Consider the following 19,765-nt stretch of genomic DNA (forward strand, 5'->3'; position numbering starts at 1 on the left):
ATTCTTGATGTTTATAGTTAAGACATGTGCTATGAAAAAGCTGATAACAATAGTGTGTTTGTGTGTGTCTAGCTGGGCTTGTTTGCCCCCCCTGTGGCGCTGGAAGTGTTTGCCATAAAAATGAATTGTCAATACTCTGGCAGATGTTGCTTTTAAACTGTTCAATAACATCACAGAGAGATAGATATAGAGGGGTAAACATGTCCAGCTCCAGCCCCCACACCCCGCGTCTCTGAACCAACCGTGGAGTGTGAACAACTGCACAACAAGCTCAACAGCAGCTCTGAAGTGCCTCTCCACCAAAACAGGTTCATTTCAGTTCAGACTTTGTTGTCATAGCTGCAGAGAGGAAACTGATTTGCAGCACTGTGCATTACTCCTGGCAATCCAAGTCTCCTCTGTGCTACTGTCAACAGGTGCCCAAGCAATTTGTCTCTACAGTAGGGGCTTATGCAGAATTATGTGCCAAAAGAGCTCTATAATAGAGAATAACCTCTCTGAACGTTGCAGAACTCCTCACGGTCGCTGAGCAGCGGGGCACTAAGGAGAAAGCCATTATCGAACTTATAATACTCGACTGTGGAGGGTCAGTCAGGCCTCATGTGGAGAAAGTCAAGCCCGAGCCTTGCATAAACATTTTCATGAGCCAAAGAAAGACACATTACTACCCATGTCCCAAAATGTGCAAAAACAACAGGACATTTTAAGCCTGTGGCACATTTGGTCATTTATATTCATGGCATCATAAAACGTTTATGATATGAGGTCAAAAGCATTTTAAAAAGGGAATATTTAGTGCGCCATGGTTCATGTTATGAGCATCCTTCGCATGTATGAAGCGGAAGCTGAGCCAGCTACTGCAGTCGCTGCCAAAAGGACCGACCCAAACTGATCACTGCTCACTAACCCTTCACTGCAGGGTCTTTCTGTGTGGAGTCGCACACGCAGCTGTGGAGGGCAATCTGCATTAAGGGGGTTGGATGACGCCATGAAATTACTCGGGGAAACTGTGAGATGCATTCGCCACTCTCCCTGTCGGCTGCCACCCACTGACAGACGTGTATAAGATAAATCAAATTAGTTTATAGAGGAGCGGAGGGATGCTTCCTGTTATTTTACTTTATTGTATATGTTCTGGAGGTGTTGCTGTGTTGCTGAAATAGTATCTGCATTTCCATGGCAGTTTCACACAAAACCAAAGCGGTTTTCTTATTCTAGAAAAGTTGACAAAACACAATTGCGAATGGTCTGGGTTTCCATTGGGTGATGTTAAGCTAATGAAGCTAGGTTTTCTCTTTCCGCGATATCATTCCACTTAAACATGGTGATGGATTTCCAGCATCTGCTAAGTGCTGGGATGGTGATTTCACGTACATCCATCACAATAGCTGTTGTAATATTTAAAGGTTCTTTAAGCAATCGCCACTAGATGTCGCATTAGACCACCAGCATCTCAGACCAAAACAAACGCTTCTTCAGTCGCAGAAATGACACCGAAGGAGCCGATAAAGACACTGATGGAGCTGGTAAAGACACTGAAGGAGCCGATAAAGACACTGATGGAGCTGGTAAAGACACTGATGGAGCTGGTAAAGACACCGAAGGAGCCGATAAAGACACTGATGGAGCTGGTAAAAAACTTTATGGATGTTTTGATGTCCACCAGCCGACCAGGATTTGAACCATTGTCGAATATTCTGTAAAACCACCTAATTCGAGCGAATTTGTGTGTTTCCATTATTTGTTTTTAATTCGCAAATGCACGTTAGGCAGGTTAATAGAAACATGGTTACTGCTGCCATAAAGCACATAGTGAGTCGGGACCTTGGTTGATCATTACAGTCACAGTTGCTCACATTTGTGTGATTTCAGTGGCTGTCTGTGGACACTGCCTGCATTGCCGTGTGTCCTTCAGAGTTGGTGTGAATTATTACATTTTGCAATGGTCCAGAAACGCTTAATAAAAACGCTGCTGGTGTCAATTTCCCTGGTAATGTTAGGAAAATGCACTCACAGGTTTATTGTATGTGCATGACCAAATCAGTTTTTACTGAGCGGCAGGGTGGAAATTAAATTATGAGCATTATTCAACAGACATTCTTCTGCTATAAGAGGAAGTGGAGAACGTCAAGTCAGCATGTCTGCAGACTCACTGTCGGATGGCTTTATTATCCACTTCTACTCCACACTGGCTTTTAATGCTCAGTTTTCGCTTACAGGCTTTTAGCTGAGTCACTACATGTGACTCAGGCAGGCAAACAGTATATTACCATATTTTATTACGATATATTTTCATTCAGATTGATTCTTATCCTACACTTCTTTACATTGTGGCAGATTTTAACCATTAAAAGTTGTGCCGACTTCGCTATTAGCAGTTCCTATTTGCACTATAAATATGAATGTGCCGACAACTCGCACTGGATTAATTTTGTCTGTGTGTTCTGATTCGACAAATATATGACTCAGAGAAGAACTGCTATGATTTCTGGCACAAACTGTATCAATATGACGCTAAGGATTATTTTGGCAAACACACCGCACGAATGTGTTGGAGGGTTCAGATAGGACGAAGGTGTAAAGGCCTGTATAACCAAGGTATGTGTCCTAAGCTGCATTTCCTCTTCCACTAAATACTGGCACCAAAAAATAATATAGCTTTACTATAATCAGGGTAAAAAAGAATTATGATCAAGGAAATAAGAAATAAAATATGAAATGTGGGAAGTGTTTTGCTTGAGTGTCAGTCACAAAAATAGTAAGGTAGGTATTTGCTGCTGCCAAGCTTCATTCTCCTTTTTTCTCCCTTCATACTTTTCAAGAGTTTATTGATGGCTACCAGAGTGAGTTTCTTTTACTGGAAAGGGCCAGAAGAAAGGAGTAAGGGGGAGTCGGTGTGACGCAGCTACAACTATCAACACCTTCACTGGACACGATAGGACTGAGAGTTAATGACAGTGTAGCTGCATTGCAGTGCGTTTTTCTTTTTGAGGATAGGGGGGCACAGCACAGTAATCACCCATCCATCTTCTCTTTAAGCTCTCCTATCATCGATTGTTCACAGCCGTCCGCGAAAATCTGAACCTGACATGGTCGAGCCTGAGAGAATTACACATTTTCCAGACTGTGATCAGCGTCAGCCAGGGCCTGAGCTCGAAAACCAAATCTGTGCGTCCCCGACACCGCGCTTAAAATCCCCACCACACCGAGCGCGAGTCAACAGTTTCTCTCTGATGTCTCCTGCGTCTGTTAAGTCTCAAAGCTGTTCCAACAGTTGCATCCTCTCGGGACTGATTTGCAGTCTCAGGAGGATGATGCTTTTGCGGAGCCATCTCTCTCTGAAGATCAGATTAAAGATGAAATCACTGCAAGAACCGTTCACATTGTAACCGCAGTTCAACTGGCTGAAAATTACATAAAACATTTTCATGCTAAATACTGCCAGAAACTGAAATAATAGAAACATTCATCATAATGTGATAAATGTATGTAATGTCATTAGCTTACAGTGTTATCTGGCCTTTGTGACATCATTAGTAATCAGCTCAGATTGCTTGAGTCAGACTAAATGAATAATGTGACTGATAAAGCCCCATTCTGTCAAAGAAAAGGTCATTCTTCTTCCTCTATATGCTGAACATGTCTGCTGTCCAGGATGTTTCAATCTGTTCGCTGAGAACGGCTGGAGCCTCGGTGGTATATACCACAGAGCCAAATTACACCGTGTTACAGGTATTTTTAGAGTATGGAGCAGTGCATGTTGGGGTGCAGAAATGTATAGTGTCGACATGGGGTCTGCTGTAGATGTGCGGCTAATGAGATAATCTCAGGATATTACGGAGGAGCTGAGAGATCAACACACACAAATTCAGAAAACATCATCAATCATCATCAATTCGACAACACGAGCTGCAAATGCAGAAACGAGCCGCAAGTAGCACAAACGAGTGTTTCCAGGGGACACTAAAACGTGACGAACCTGGCTGAGAAGCACGTGTTGTTCAGTGCTTTGTGACTTTTGAAGTTAAAAGCACTGAAGTGCGCATGGATGTATTTTATTACACTTATTATAATACATCTATACAAGTGCGTTTCGGCATGTGGCCTTCATCAAGGTCATCACAAAACATATTACAAGTAACATTTAAATAAGACACGCATGAGACAGAAAAAATAAAAAACAGCCACATGAGGACACATATATATCTGCCTATTGGGTTTTTTGCGCCTTCGTTTAAACAAATAAATAAATTGTTAATGTGCAAATGTTAAAAAAACATAAATAATAATAATTAGATATAGGTTCTCAGGTCAACTCACCCTGATGCCGAGTTCCACGTTTTCTCCCCCATAAATTTCCATACCTTCATCTAGCAGGCCGATCTCCTCAAAGTACTTCCTGTCGACCACAAAGCAGCCAATCAGAGCAGGGCTCCTAAAAGAGAGGGTTATCAGAGGAAACAAGGAGCTGAAAAAAATGTTTTTGTATTGAACAAAATGCAAAAATTTTGCTAGTTTAAATGCAAAATAATATTCAAGACACACACACAAGCACAGTCCTAAGACACAATTAGCCCCACACTGGGCAACGAGGCCCTGAAGATCCATTTTTGCTGCACATTTGAATCTCTAAACACAGACCTTAGCCTTTCATGAAAACTCTATGCATTATGCATTACACTTACAAATGATTCAGCTGTCAGAATGATGCCCTCGACTAACACAACAAATTCAGGACATTATGGGGAAATCCAGGGAAAAAAAAAAAAAAAATCAAACAGATCTTTCATCAACATCAAACCGAATCAACAGGAGAGAGAAATAACTTCTATTGGTATTCACGCTGTCAGTCCCACACATCTCCTCTTAACGATATGAAATACAGCAGCGCTGCAGAAACAGCTTGTTTGGGTGGATTTTTCCTCCCTGTGGATACAAAGATTGGCAAACAGCCAGAAACACTGAAACCCCCCAAAAATGCAAATAGAAGCGAGGCCCTCCCACCACCAGCTCTCAGCACATCCTCTTCTCTACAGCCTCCAGATAACAGCACAATGAAATCACATGTCCAATCTCAAACATCAGTTATTATATCATATTAGTTATTATATTATTTTGTATTTTACACTGTTCAGTCTCAACAATGTCATTTTTAAAGTACAGTTCACTGAATACATGAGATAATGTAAAGCGCGACGAAGCCAACAAAATAGACAGATGATGAAACAGCTGTCTTGACCTGCACAGAAACCTTTCAAGCAGCTAGTTAGTAGCCAGTAACTGCCTGTGACTGGCTGGTAACGTTATCTTTACCCTTTCATCTAGCAACAGGTTGTGTCTGTTATTCTTGTAAAATAAATGTTTTCTGTGTGAAATGATGAAACGTCCGCTTATTCCCAACAACTCGTGTTTACGTCAGACAGTTCCTCAGACTTGGGCCTCTCCACTCGGCTCCTGTTGTCTGCTGGATGTACGTTAAAGTCTGCAGCGCCGGCGCCGGTGGTCGTCAGAGCGTGTGGAAATATTAGATTTGCATGTTGGCTTCACCCCAGGCAAACATTTGATCTTTAATAACTTCATAGCATTTACATTTTCCCCTTAAGATTTCCACGGGGGAATGAGAGTAAAACTGTAGATTTAAATGTATTAAACCCCATTCTGAGTGGATTTACTCCTCTAGGGGAGGTAAGGTGATTTCAACATTACCTGCACTGATCAGTCCGGAGCATCTATGTGGGTCATTTTTCACCAGCAAGTTTGCTGGTCCCCGTCTAATTCAAATCCTGTTTTAAAGTGGATCTCTCAGTTTTCTGTGCTGGAAGAGCTGCTTGTCTTTTTACATTTCAACACATTAGCACCATTAAAGGTATGCTGAATTAGCTGTTAGCAGTTTCTGTTTGCAGTGTATCCACGGATGCACTGACAACTACCACTGCATTACTTTGACACTGAAAGGAAACTTAAAAATGGGATGATTCACAGGTAAGCTCTGAAGCATCTTTACATCTACGATTCCTCGGCAGATTAATAGATGTTTATTTGCAGCGGACATCAGAGACTGATATCCTCGGGAAGAGTAAGTCACACTGAGTGATATCAATGTGTGTGTCATGTCTGTGTGCGAGGATTTGAATGAGTTATGACACGGAGAAGACGAACGACTCAAATTCATCTCACGCAGTTGGGCCGTCTTCGCCTCACGTCTCTCCCTCTGCGCCTCCTCTTTAACGCTCCCACGCCCAAGTTACTGAAGAGCAGAGCGAGCGTTTCATCCCCCACCTCTCCGTGGACGGTTTTTGCTTTTCAAAACTACATCAAATGGTTTTTACTTTTTCACAATGCATGAAACACAACTTAGTACTATTGTGAGATATTAGTTGTAGTGAGCTGCAGAGGAGTACAGATCCTTGATGAACCACATTAGGGGCACAAATGTGCTGCATGGCCCCTATTCACCCCCCAAACTCCCCCACTGCCCTCTGTGCATTGTGCCCTGTCAGACAATACAGCTTTAGCATTTGCAAGAACAGCACCACTGTGTTAGAATATGACTACAAACTTTGACACGAGTTTCATGTGAACACAGTATAATATTAAAATAATAAAGGTTCTTAAATAGATTTTGACACAGGGCCCCTGTAAAGAACAGGGTCACAGAATTATTCAATAACGCAGGATCACCTCAGCTGTTCTTATACTTCAGAGCTGCAAATTCCCAAACAAATTTCCAGTTAATCAAAAAGCAGTTTACTTCCAGTGAACACGGGGCCCTGGGGCAGTTACACACTTTGCCTGGTCTGCGAAAACCCAGAGTTTTCACTTGAATTTGTAAAAATGAAATGTGAAATATACATATTTACATCAGAAATGAATCATGACTTTAATAAAAATGCCTGAGAGTCACTGACTGCTGCTTGTGAGCAGATACAGTTTCAAATTGCACTTGAGACGAAGCAAGACTTCGACAGACGATAGAAAAATAAACAATTGGAGCCATTTATCTTCCTCCATTTCAATATTGAGCAGGATATGTCCTCTTGTCTTTGTCCAAATCTATAAACACTGCATTATTGATTTTCTGGCCATGAACCGCAGCGGCGGACATATTATCCTTTTGCAGGTGAGGAAGGTAATTTCGCTCTTGTTGCCGGGCTGGTTTTTTTTTTCCTGAAGCTGCCTCTGCTGCACAGCCGAGCCAATCTTTATCTGTCATATTGGTAATGTTTTCCTGCCCAACAGTAATGAAGATCTGGATCATTACATCCACTTCAGGTTATATAAAATCACCTGCTCGTCCTCTTAAAGCTGTGTAACTGCCCACCGCCTCTGATGAGACACTACATTTACCATTTACATACATAATTATTCGTGGGGATTAGTGTTTCGAGGAATTATTATGTAAAAATAATGAGCTTAGTAGGCTAAGTGATCTTATCAAACCTACTCCAATATGCTTCAAGGCAATTTATTAATAACGAATACTGAAGCGACTGTTTATTTTTGCTGGTGTCTCACTTCTTTCCTGATACGACATCATTTTTTACTGTATCGCTCAAAACAAGGTCTCGCAGTCCTTCCTGCATTTACCTGATGGGGGCTGTGTGGTTGCGTTGGATCCACCAGGACTTCGGCGGGTTGAGGTATCGACACCACAGCTCCCAGTCAAAGCCCTGAGCGGACAGCGGGTATTCCTCGATCTCGAAGGTGTCGTACTTGATGTTGTCGAACGAGGGAGACACCACCCGGGTGCGGTCCTCCTTTATTCGCTGCAGAATAGGCTCCGCCCTGTGGGTCGACAGAGCACAGGTAGAATGTGTTAAAAAAACAAAAGAAAGGAAGATGAATTAATGGTTTTAGGGCACCAAGCCGTCGCTCTGGGATACTGTGAGTAATCATTATGACGGTTGAACAGAAATGTGAAAATGAAAACGGAGAAAACTAAAAATGAAAGTCGCAGTAGTTTTGAAATATCTCCAGGCAAGTTCGGGAGTTTTATGTTCGACAAACGTACAAGAAATAAAAAACAAAGATTTGTACCACAGGGACAAATACATACCTCAGCTAAAACAAGACCTGGCCATCCATTAAAAAATGACAAACTCATTCTTCTTCCTTTTGTTAAATGCCCTGAAAACTTGGCTTCAAATCATAAGTGATGCTCTGTGACACTGTTATTCACGACAAAAACATTATTATTATCGTTGACACAGGTACCAAACTGCGGATGAACAAAAGTAACGACGACCCGTTGATGGTAGTCAAGAAGACCCAGATATCGCTGGAGACCAAACTGAGACTAAATACTTTTTTCTTTTATCTCCAACATTTCTCGTGTAGCCAGAAACAAAACTCCAACTGAACATGATTGCTACTCTGTGTGAGCTGGATGTGTAAATTGGCAACCATTCGCTAACATTTTGCCATAGCAACTTACTTGTATGAGTAACTTGTATTTATCTGCTTTGTTTTCCGATGCCATAGTGGCCAAAAGTCAATTGATGCAACTTCACCTCAAGAGACTGAGAGACCAGGCGACTTAAAGCATCTGCTTTTTATAGTATAATAGTAGATTTAAATTACAATCATAAAAAAACATATAAATGACAGGAGTGAGTGCAGCTGGATAAAATAAGGTATGAGAGAGGAGGAAGTGAAATGAGGATGTGAGGGGGATTGTCAGTCCAGTCTGGAAACTGGGGAGTGAGTCTGCAGTCCTGACTGGATTAGGAAGGTCAATCGACCAGTGAGCGCGGAGGATGGAGCTCAGTCAATGACTGGAGGTGCGCTGGCCGTGGCTCCTCAGGGAAAGCAGAGCAGGACCAGTGCGAGCAGTAAGGCGCTGCTGGCTAGAATGGAAAGTCCTGGAGAGATCCCAGTGCACCCGACCATGCGGGAGGAATCAGATCTGCCGGAGGGTAAGGTTAGCTGCAGCGTGAGGAGTTCAGGGGTTCAGTACCTAAAGATCACCTTTGGATCTCTAGAGTCCAACTAGGAGACTCTAAGAGCCTGGACTACTAACTAAGCACTGCCTTTGATCAGGTAATATGAGATTAAGAGGATGTTGAGTGTCTAAGCTGCAGAGCTGGCTGAGATTACGGCCTTACATGTCGGACAGCTCTTACGATTCTCACGAGGCTCGTAGGCAACCTGGACAGTAATCACAGCTGCTGTTGATACAGAGCTGTTGCTGCTCATTATAACTTCTTGTCTTGTAAATGCAACAATGGCCGAAGCTCCCGGCAAGAAACCGCGTTCGGCGGGAGAGAAAACGTACAAATAAGGCCTTTTTAATGAAAATGATGAGGATTTACATTAATGCACTCTGTTGGACACAGCTAGGCCACTTATCTGGTTCAAAATGTTCCTATTGATCTGGACAAGACACGACCGCTGACTGGAGAGAGAAAAATAATAACTTTATATTTGTAGCCTTGTGGGACACGTCGTTTAAATACAAACTACCCTTGACTGTCTCATGAGAGAGAAAACCACAATTGAAGAACCTTGCCTTAAAACCATTCACGTTTTATCAGTCCAGCTGTGCAGAGGTAAAACCAATCACAAAGTCTCAACATCAGAGGGGAGGAGGGACTCTTTTACTCTGCACACTGATTGTTCGTTAGCTGATAAACCTCACCCCTGGGTTACTGTTCTCATTTCTATACACACATCCACGTAAACACCGACACGCACACGAACATACAGCGAGCCCACACAGAAAGGCTTGAAATCTATTTACTCGGGGGGGGGGGATCGGGTAGCCAATCGATTAGTGAGACCCCCACATCAAAGAAAGGCTTGACACTGTTCACACTCCATGTCAACCCAGAAGAAATCATTTTCCCACACGCAGCTGAATGCTAAAACGTTGGGTGCTGCGAAATGTTGGGAAAGATTTCAGATTAGAGGAGGGCAGCGGTGTGGTGCAACTATGTGGCATATACCCACTTATTTTTTTTCAGTTTGCATTGTGTAGCCTCACTCTTAAATCTATAAACAACGTCAATACATTTACAGATTATATATATATTATATTATCTGTGACAGGGTGGGTGGGTTTCAGGAGGAAGGAGGATTAAGAGGAAGGTGTTAGTCGTGGTAGACAAAGGAGGAGGAGGGAAATGTCTAAATGTTTCTTTTTCTGGTGCTATATCTGGCGATAAGTGCCGTTATTAGCACTCTTTGTCACATGCCCGATTTCATGCCTCTCAATCCCCTCCTCAGATTCTTCTTCTTCCTCTTGCAATTGTTGAAAAATGTGAGGGGGTTTAAAGAGAGAGAGAAAAAAGCTCATTTCCAGCTGAGCTCTTTCTTTTGTATCTGTAAATCATTTGATTAGTCATAGACCAATACCCCTTCTGTGGCAATATGTGGGAGGTGTGTGTGTGTTTAGTGTGAGAGAGGGAGGGAGAGGGAGGGAGAGAGAGAGAGAGACAGAGAGAGAGAGAGAGAGAGAGAGAGAGAGAGAGGGTAGGAGTGGGTAGAGGAGTAGAGGGGTTAAGAGCCTTGTAAGTGTCTTGTTTCTAATCTGGAACACAGCGGCAACAAATGTTCTTTTGGATACAGCTCAGACATTATAATGAAGTGTGTGTGTGTGTGTGTGTGTGTGTGTGTGTGTGTGTGTGTGTGTGTGTGTGTGTGTGTAGAAGAGCAGGACGAGCTTGCAAGTGCGTTGCTTGCTCATGAATCTATTGCACTTGTGTTTGTATGAGTGTGTGTGTGTGTGTGTGTGTTCTCAGTCAAGTGGGAGTGTGTGATATTTTTCTGCCTGTCAAAATGATGAACAGGTACACGGCGCTGATGTCGTATCCAAGTGTTTTAAAGAGGCGACCTTGAGGTGACGCAGTGTTCACAAGTCAAACAGACTGACATTAGAGTCGAGTTTAAAAGAAAAACAGCACTAGATTTTCTGTCAGAAAAGCTAAAGCGTTGCGAAGGATAACGTGTTATGAACCTCAGCTGTCTTCACCACAGCGCTAGATGACACATAACCAGCTATGCTAATGAGGTCAGTAATTAACTAGTGTTCCCATTACTCACGGTACTTAATGGATTCATTAGGAAATATTTCCACTGTGTGTCAACACACTTGTCTTGACATAATACAAGGATGGTGTTAATGTGAACTCCATCTCTTTAAAGGTTAGGAGTGAGATTTATTTCAAATAAATGGAAATTTTCCTCATTCAAATGCTAATGAATGCAAGAAGAAGCTCAAAACTCTGATCAAGATCATCTGCAGTAAAGAGGAAACATGGAGTCTAAATACGAAAGCACCAGCATGAAACAGACGCTGGACCAAATCTTCATGCCTGTGTAATATGGTGGAAGAATATAAAAGCAGCTATAAAGGAACACTGCAACATTTTTGGAAAATAGATTTGTTTCCTATCTGACCCTGACAGTCGAGCGTGCCCTGTCCAGTTTGTCCAGCCATGCCTGGCACACCAGCAGCGCCCTTGGAACCAGGGCGAGATTAGAAAGTATACATCATCATATATTATAGTGCGATGATGTGGTAACATATTACACTGAAGTATGTTGGGATTAAATAAACTAACACTTGCTAAATGCACAGTATGTAATTTCTGCCGCTAGGTGTCTCCCCATAAAACCTCAACGCTGACACATGCATGTCGGGGATATGACGTGACTGACAGGCGACTAAATGAAACAAACTGTTCCCACGATTATAACCACATATGCACTGAGAATTGCTGGAAACATTTGGGATAATGGATGTACACAACTCAAAAAGTATATAACATAAGTGTAGGCATTTTTAAACATCTGAATGTGGAAGTTATACATCATAACTTTAAAGTACAGGTTCTCCCTTTCTCCCATTTTTAATCCTTTCAATCTAAAACTCTGAATGTCACTGTTGCTTCCCAAACACAAACTATTTAAAAAATCATAATAACATTCGACCGCTGCCCAGAATGAATCATAAATCGTAATTTGTTCAGGAGTCATAACAGAGTAATTTGTCCCTGATGAAAAATGTTTAAAATATGTTCACAAATTTAGGGAATGTAATTAATATTTTCCTCATACATCATATTTCATCCACCTGCAACCGTTCCGCTGTTAAACATGTTCATGTCGCCTTCATCACTGACACATTATAGGTGGGCGTGTTAGATGTTGTGACAATCATGGTCAATCACATTCACTTTCAGCGCCTTTAAAACAACAGGACTCTGATCATGAAATAGTTGTTAATCTTCAGTAATGATCCACACATAAATCAGTGTTCGTCTACCTGTACTGTAATTAAAGATGCGGCGCTGCAGGTGTTACTTTGGTCAGACGGAGACGGAGCAAGTTGTGTGTCTTGGATGGAGACGGGAGCGGACACTCCTGAGGGAGTTGTTAGCAGAGAGAGAAGTTTTAATTGCTCGAGGATTTTTCATGAACCTGTGTGAAGTGTTTTCAGTGTGTTAGTATCCAACACTTTGTTGATTTGCAGTAGAAACTGTAGAATAATTAATCCAGACAACAAGTCTGATGTGAGCATATGCAACAGAAATGTCTGTGGTTATTTTGCAAAAGTCTGGTGCTGGAAGCATAAAATTAAAACCAGTGGCTCTGCCGTGTGTAATTGTGGCTTGACAGTGTTCAACATCATTCCTGTTGGAGACTGCAAATGGAACAGACACCTGCTGCCTTGAGACGGCTGTAATTTGACGAAATCTTCATTCGAAAGGAATGAAGTGCTTATAGAAATGTTAACATAATGGTGTCATTAGGCGAAGGAGACAGAGAGGACAGAGCTGCGCTCAGAGAGGAAGGGAGACCAGGGACGAGTTTGTTTAGCTTTTGTTTTTGTGAAGTAATAAGGTGGTTTCATGTATTTACGCACGCACGCACGCACACACACACACGCACGCACACACACACACGCAGGAGCGAAGCCCCTCCTGGCAATTCATCACACAAGGAGATGGTCCTTTTAATCATTGTTGCAAAAGTAGTGATGTCCCGCTCAGCCAGGAACACATAGAAAAAAGCCCTGCGTTATAAATTATTGAGGTTATTATAAACATCAGCCCCACGTGTGATTAAAGAGGAACAGAATCGCCTGTTGACCAACATCTTTTCTTTTCTAAGATTTTTAAGTGGATTTATGGACATTTATTCACAGTCGATGCGGGATCCAGATATCCTGGGGGGGGGGGGGGTGTAACTCACGGTGGATGATATCAATATACATTGATTTCATGTACATTCCATCTGCTCGTCGGTGCAACTTGCAGCACGTTTGTTAATTTGTCTGTGTTTTGTTTATTTGAATGTGTTGCGTTGCATTGAGCTCTAATGGCCACTGTACTGGCGCCACATTTGCCCCTATGTTTTTTTTAGACTTTTGGGAACGTTGATGCGGACGCCTGCCTCGCCTCCTGACTGGGTCTTATCGGTCACCACTAGCAGACAGTGGTGATTGCAGCATGGATACCGACCGAAGGCAACACCACCAATTTGTTTAATCACATGGAACACAATAACACGTGATATTGATTTGAAGTCATATCGCCCAATCGTACACATAAATCACTTCATCGCTGCTCTCGCAATCATCTGACTCTATGACCTAAAATACTAATAAATATGACTCATCTGCCTCTGTGACTCTGGAGCTGGAGGTTTGCACCTGCTTTAAAAATGGGTTACAGCTGCACCAGTCCTTAGTCGTACTCACAAACAGAAAAAAATTGAATCATCCCTTTACGAACCAGCTTTAAATAGACCATTTCTTGCAATTCAGTAATTCTCGACTGCTGTTCTCCTTGATAAAGTGTTGCATTGAGGGAAAACAAATTTAATCATGGACGTTTCAAACAAAGGAATTGAATAAACGCTGACATTCAGCATCTCGGTCTTTACTCAGTCTCAATCTTCTCTTTCTCATTGTCACAGACAGAGTCGGTTACAGCTACACAAGACAAGAAGGAATAAATGTAAAATACACTTGCACTAGTGTACAGCATCCATTACCCTTCCTAACTGAGATGTCATAGATTCTCTCTATTTGCCCAGATTGCATTTATTTTGGTGTCTGGTTTTATCACATCTGGACTGATTGCAGGTGATGAATTCAAAGTTGGAAGTTAAATCAAAACTGTCCCTTTGGATTACAGCAGAGATCCAGAGCCAAAGGAACGGAAAAATCAACAATCAGCACTTCTGCATTAAATAAAGAAATATATTAGTTCTGGCGGATCTTCACAGCTGTGAGGAGGAAATAACACAATTTAGCTTCACTGTGGAGAAACTAGTGTTTTGAACAAAGTGAAAAGATCAATGGTAAATTATTGGATTAATGTTTCAGCCCTCCAAGACTCTTCAGGTGTTTATTATACGTTCAAGCTAATCAAGCCAGACGAACGTTATTATTATTAATCGTACTTAAAGCTGCATTGATTGACTTGAAGCAACGAAACAAATCATAAAGACATCACTGGCACATTATTACCTCAGCTCAAAAGCTTATTGTGTGGGATGTGCTAGCAAGCTATTGCTAATTATCGCATCTAGCATCGACACAGCACAACATTAGCATTCATTTGGTGTCATATTTCTGTCCACCTGACAAATTTAAAACTAGTATTCACTCTACTTTCTTTTTCTTTTTTTAAACTTTTCTCCTTTGTTTTGTTCTCCACCAACTCCTGAGGGAAATGCCTGTCTTTTTAGATGCTAAATGCTCAACTCTGTAAACCAGCTAATCGTTATCTTTATCTGTCTTCCATTTAGTACTGGGTAGGTGGATTTACACCATTTTTTTTCTCTTTCTTTTATTTTTTTTGTGCTGAAAACAGCTGCCTGATGCGGCTGATATGAGCGAATCAAAACAGTAAAGTTGTGGGCCTTAAAATAAAAACTGCAAACTCAAAGATGCTAAAATTCTTAGCAAAGTCGGGGGGAAGTGCAGAGTCAAGTAATAACCCCTCATGCGCTCATCACTATGACTAATTCGTTTCACACTATACATACAGTAATATCCATCTAAAAGTCATTGGTCTATGGCAGGCTGATCCTTGGCCCCCCGCTGGGTCTCTGCTCGGCACATGGCTCATATGTGATCCCCTTTGATGGTGTAGTGAGTGCAGCACTGTCTTGTTAATGCCCCTAAGCACCATGTGAGGGACCCAGTTGCAATGCTTTATGTACCCCTCAGGAGGAGCAGTGTTTCGCTGGCAGCAATGCAACAGCAGGGGCAGTCCTATAATTGTGAATGTCGCTGACTGACTGGCTGACTGACTGACTGACTGACTGACTGACTGACTGACTGACGAGCCACAGTCTACCGAGCTGCTCTGGTTTCCCGGCTGTTTGGGAACTGCAGTGAAGCGGAGGAAAGCTTCCAATACACTGAGCCTCGCCTCCATTTCAGCAAATAAACTACTTTCATTACATGTATGATTATTACTCAAGGAGGCTGAATAACCAAACATAAGACACACCGAGCAGAGAGAGAGGGAGGGAGAGAAGTCACTGGTAACGAGGCTTCGTACTAATCGCTATGACCAACTCTACATATCAAACAGAGGGAGTTAGACAGAAAGACCTGCCTCTAATTAAAGTCTGTTACGTTCTGGAGTTGGAAGCAAAAAAAGACTAAACTACTGTGGATCCCAGACGGCTGCTGTGAGCTGTGTGAGAGACTAAATATGAAAAATAGTCTCTCTCCAGTGGCTCACCTGGTGGAGCATGTGCCATTTGGACATGGCGGCCTAGATTCAAGTCCCGCCTGTAGCCCTGTCTCTCCCCAGTTTTCCTGTCTTTCTCTTACTATGACTGAAATAAAGACAAAAGCCTGAAAAAAATAATAACTTAAAAAAAAGGAAAGATAGTCTGTCTCTTCTAACTTTCTCTCTGCGTGATCATTTTACATGTAAATACAGCTGAAATCACAGCTCAATCTTTGTCTTTATCCATTTGGTGTTTTGTCAGACGACGTCACAGTTATAAAATCAGGATTTGACCAAGAGCGGTCCAGACATGTACAAGGTTTTGACCTTGTCTTGTTTTAGTTCACTGCCATCAGACTGCTGCAGAGCGCTCAATTCTGCCTATTCACTCTGGACATTTTCTTTGACCCAGTGCGGTTCTGATCACACTTGATGTGTATGACGGACTGTGGTTCACACACAGAGAGTGTTTTTAGTGAAGCACTTGTTAGAATATTAGATATTATGCTGAACCTTTTTTGTAAAAAACTTAAGGGGTTTGTATAGAAAGTTTCCCTCAGTTCAACAAATCATAAAACTGCATGATTTCTGAAAGGAGTCTGTGGCTTATGGGCAAAAGACGGATCAATCAAATAGCCAACAGTAAATGTTTAAAGCACTGTGAAGCACGGACCTGTGATTGTAGTTTAATACGGTTATATGTGTCTTGCATCACTACTTATGATGAAAAATGTACTATAGGCACCGAGAGGTGGTGGGGAGATGAAAGTAGTCCAAGGTTTTTGCAATAAAATGATTACGTATTCATAAAAAGTGTGGCTGCTCACCATCCAGTGTTGAACTCCACATGCGCGTCGAACAGGGCGACCACCGGTGCGGAGGCCGCCCTCCAGCCCCGGACTCTGGACCTGATCAGTCCCTCCTGCTTGTCGTGGTGGACCACCTTAATGAATCCTGGGCCGTGCTGCGTGTTGGTCTCATCCACAAAGCTCTGCAGGTGCTCTTTCAGCTCCACTGGGGAGAGAGCACACACACACACACACACACACACACACACACACACACACACACACACACACACTTGGATGTCAAAGCAAACTCAGTCTCAGCCAGTATTGATCTTATTGACAAAGCTCCAGAGAAACTCCCTCAGCTCCACTGGACAGCGGAAAACATTTGACTGTGTGTGTGTGTGTGTCTGTGTGTGTGTCCTTGTGAATGCCACTAAGGTCTGAGTTATGCTCATTTGTCCCATGGGCTCAAAATAATTTACTGACACATTTCCCTTCAGTGTAGACACTTGTTAAAGTATTATCCGTATGTTGCAACAATAACACAGCAGAGCTGAGGAGACACAATTAAATGTACATGAGCTCGTATTGAATGGACAAACATGCTGAATGTACATAAATCCAAATGTTAGCGATGCTGAGCAGGAGCAGGTGGCTGAGTTGAATTGCTGAGCAGCAGGCAGCAGTAAACAGGCTGTGCAGGATTAGATTGCTAAAGGAAACCGTAGCTCTGCAAGATCTGATGTTTACAATTGTCAGTCTGGCTAAAACCTAAGCTAACCTTCATTTCTATGCCAAATTGGTGGTTGGGATACATTTTATGGCCAAAAGTATGTGGACAGCATACTGTATTTTACGGTTTGGTCCTTATTTCTAATTTGTAATTTGCCACTTAAATCCTTTAAGTCGCAATTCACCAATGTGACAAATGAAGTGCAGTTTAATCATCATGGGCAGTAGCTTGTAAAACCAGATGTTACCAGGCGACACAGCATGCGGCTGGAATTATTTTCACCTTGTGAGTCTGTGTGTGTGTGATCGTGGCAAAATGAGGTTGTACAGATACAGACTGTAGCATACTACTACAGAACTACTACAGAGGTGGTTCTGAGGACTTAGACAGGTGTCTGCCTGTCTGTCTGTCTGTCTGTCTGTCTGTCTGTCTGTGGACAGATTTTGTCACAATAGTGTCACAACTGTGCAAGATACAGTCAGGAAACTTTACAGGTGCGTAGTTGAGCTTAAAATGAAGGACAAATTCACAGAAGGGGGTTTGGAAGTGGGGAAGGGGCCATTTGTTGTATCCCAGTTTCAATCAACGCTAAGACATTAGGTAAAACTATTGACCATCGAGCAACGGGATCACGTCAGCCGTGATGCTCGTCAATAGTATAGCTGACATGTGCTGCGGCTGGTATGATCCCATCACATGACGGTCTCCAGTTTGTTATTTGCTGTCGATGACTGGCCTCATGGATGAACTGAACTCCAAATTACTCGTGGGGAAGCAGCTTCTCAGTTTTAAAGCTCAGAGCAACACATTCACCAAACGATTGGCTGGTCATCACAAGAGATATGAATCATGTTTCAGGCCCTGCATGGCGAGTTGTCATGATGATTTGGGAAGTAACATGATTTTGATTTCATCTCCTTTCACTTGATTTTTAATCTTATCTCCCTCTCCAGGCTGAATAACTTCAGGAGATGAACATGTGTCAGCTGTGCTATGCATACCTACATCAGAAATCACACCTGACCTCAGTGTACTCGATGATAGTACACATGTGCATGTCCAGTAACTAAAAGGAACAGGAACGCTGACTGCAAACTAGCCCTTAGCACCAAACATCAGTGGCCAACCTCACTAATAAATGGAGACAAATCCCTGCAGCCAGGTTCCTAACTCTTGTGAAAAGCTTTTTAAGAGGAGTGGACGCTGGTAGAGCAGCCTTTCTGTAGATTTTGGACTGAGGTGTTTGCCCAGTAACTAAAAGGTGGCTGAGTAATTGCATCTGCTGAAAGCCTTGATGGAATCTGTGCTTCTCTACAAACAAAGAGGATTGATTTACTTCAGAAAATGTTCAGTGTTTCTTCAAATGAGAGAATTGGAAAGAGATTTGTCAGAAAGTCTGTGTGAACTTTGCATTTCTGTTAAAATGCTGATTAGTACACTTGTTCAAGCCAGTAACCAAGATGGGAAATTGCATCATCTGAAAACCTCTCTTCAAATTTTTGTTCAGAAAATGTATTTCTCTGAATAAGTACTTTATGTTGGCTGAAAAGGTTACAGGACGCCCCACGACATAATGTGCTTCTGAGTTATCAGATCTATTTGATCTGCTTTTGTAAGTAAAAAATTAATGTTATATGTCGAACCTCATATTTTCCATGACAGAGCAAATAGGAGCAAATAAGCTGTGTCCCAACTCCGGGCATTCTTCGGGGTGTGCGGTCTACGAAGGTGTGACCCCTTCGTAGCCGTCGTGGACCGCGAGGGCTGAACCGAAATGTGACTGACTGACCAACATGCTGTCCGTAGAGCTCTGCGGTTAGCAGGGCTAAAAGAAAGTGATGGAACAAAGCGGATGCTCCCAGACGAGGTTAGACATCGAAAGGGTTCATAAATAAAAACTAAAAACTGGTACGCTGCCAGATACTCAACCCATATTCATGGTGCACACAATGAATATACAATATACAATTTGAATACGTTAAGATTTGATGTTGTTCTTTTCTTGCTTTCTTTCAAGTCTTACTCCCGTCCGTCTTCATGAGGGATTTCATATATGCTTTGCACACATTCAGGTAGACAGAAAAAAACAGAAACACACACACACACACACAGAGCGAGAGAGAGAGAGAGATAGAGAGACTGCCCACAGTGAAACAACGAACATCTTCATTTCCTCATTGTGATATCTCTGTGTTGTAATCCTTCCTGCAGGCTACGGCTGCTGCCTTCCCCTCTCTATTCATTATAACCATCAGCCTGGATTATGTATTCTCTCTGTTTTCCTTTAATGAGCCGCGGTTTGCTGCTGACCTGGAAGAAAGACGGGCTCATTTAAAACCGGGAGTTGGGAGTATTTGAAGAGCACCTGTTTGTGTTGCACGTACATAGGAGATCACTTCCAAACATGAAAAAAAAAATATCCCGTCATTAAATCAAGTCCAGTTACCCAATTAATTTTCAGATGTCTATGCTACCCAAATGTAGTTGCCTGTCTGAACAACAGAAGCCCTGTTTTCCATCAGTCAGCTAAAAATAGTAACTCGAGG

At 42.3% G+C, this 19,765-nt stretch overlaps 1 protein-coding gene across 1 annotated transcript in view; it reads right to left on the bottom strand.

Annotated features, from left to right (window-relative positions):
* Window positions 1–19,765, bottom strand: part of LOC111658760 (polypeptide N-acetylgalactosaminyltransferase 18-like) — a 136,566-nt gene that overhangs the window by 40,334 nt on the left and 76,467 nt on the right. The window contains exons 4-6 of the mRNA XM_023411417.1: window positions 16,523–16,709; window positions 7,588–7,785; window positions 4,321–4,435 (exon numbers count right to left, since the gene is read on the bottom strand). Coding sequence (XP_023267185.1) covers window positions 4,321–4,435; window positions 7,588–7,785; window positions 16,523–16,709 — 500 coding nt within the window. The remainder of the gene's footprint in view (window positions 1–4,320; window positions 4,436–7,587; window positions 7,786–16,522; window positions 16,710–19,765) is intronic.

Source organism: Seriola lalandi, unplaced genomic scaffold (genome assembly GCF_002814215.2).
Source record: "Seriola lalandi dorsalis isolate HSWRI2012SDOR001 ecotype SW California unplaced genomic scaffold, Sedor1 jcf7180002054465, whole genome shotgun sequence".
Taxonomy (NCBI): domain Eukaryota; kingdom Metazoa; phylum Chordata; class Actinopteri; order Carangiformes; family Carangidae; genus Seriola; species Seriola lalandi.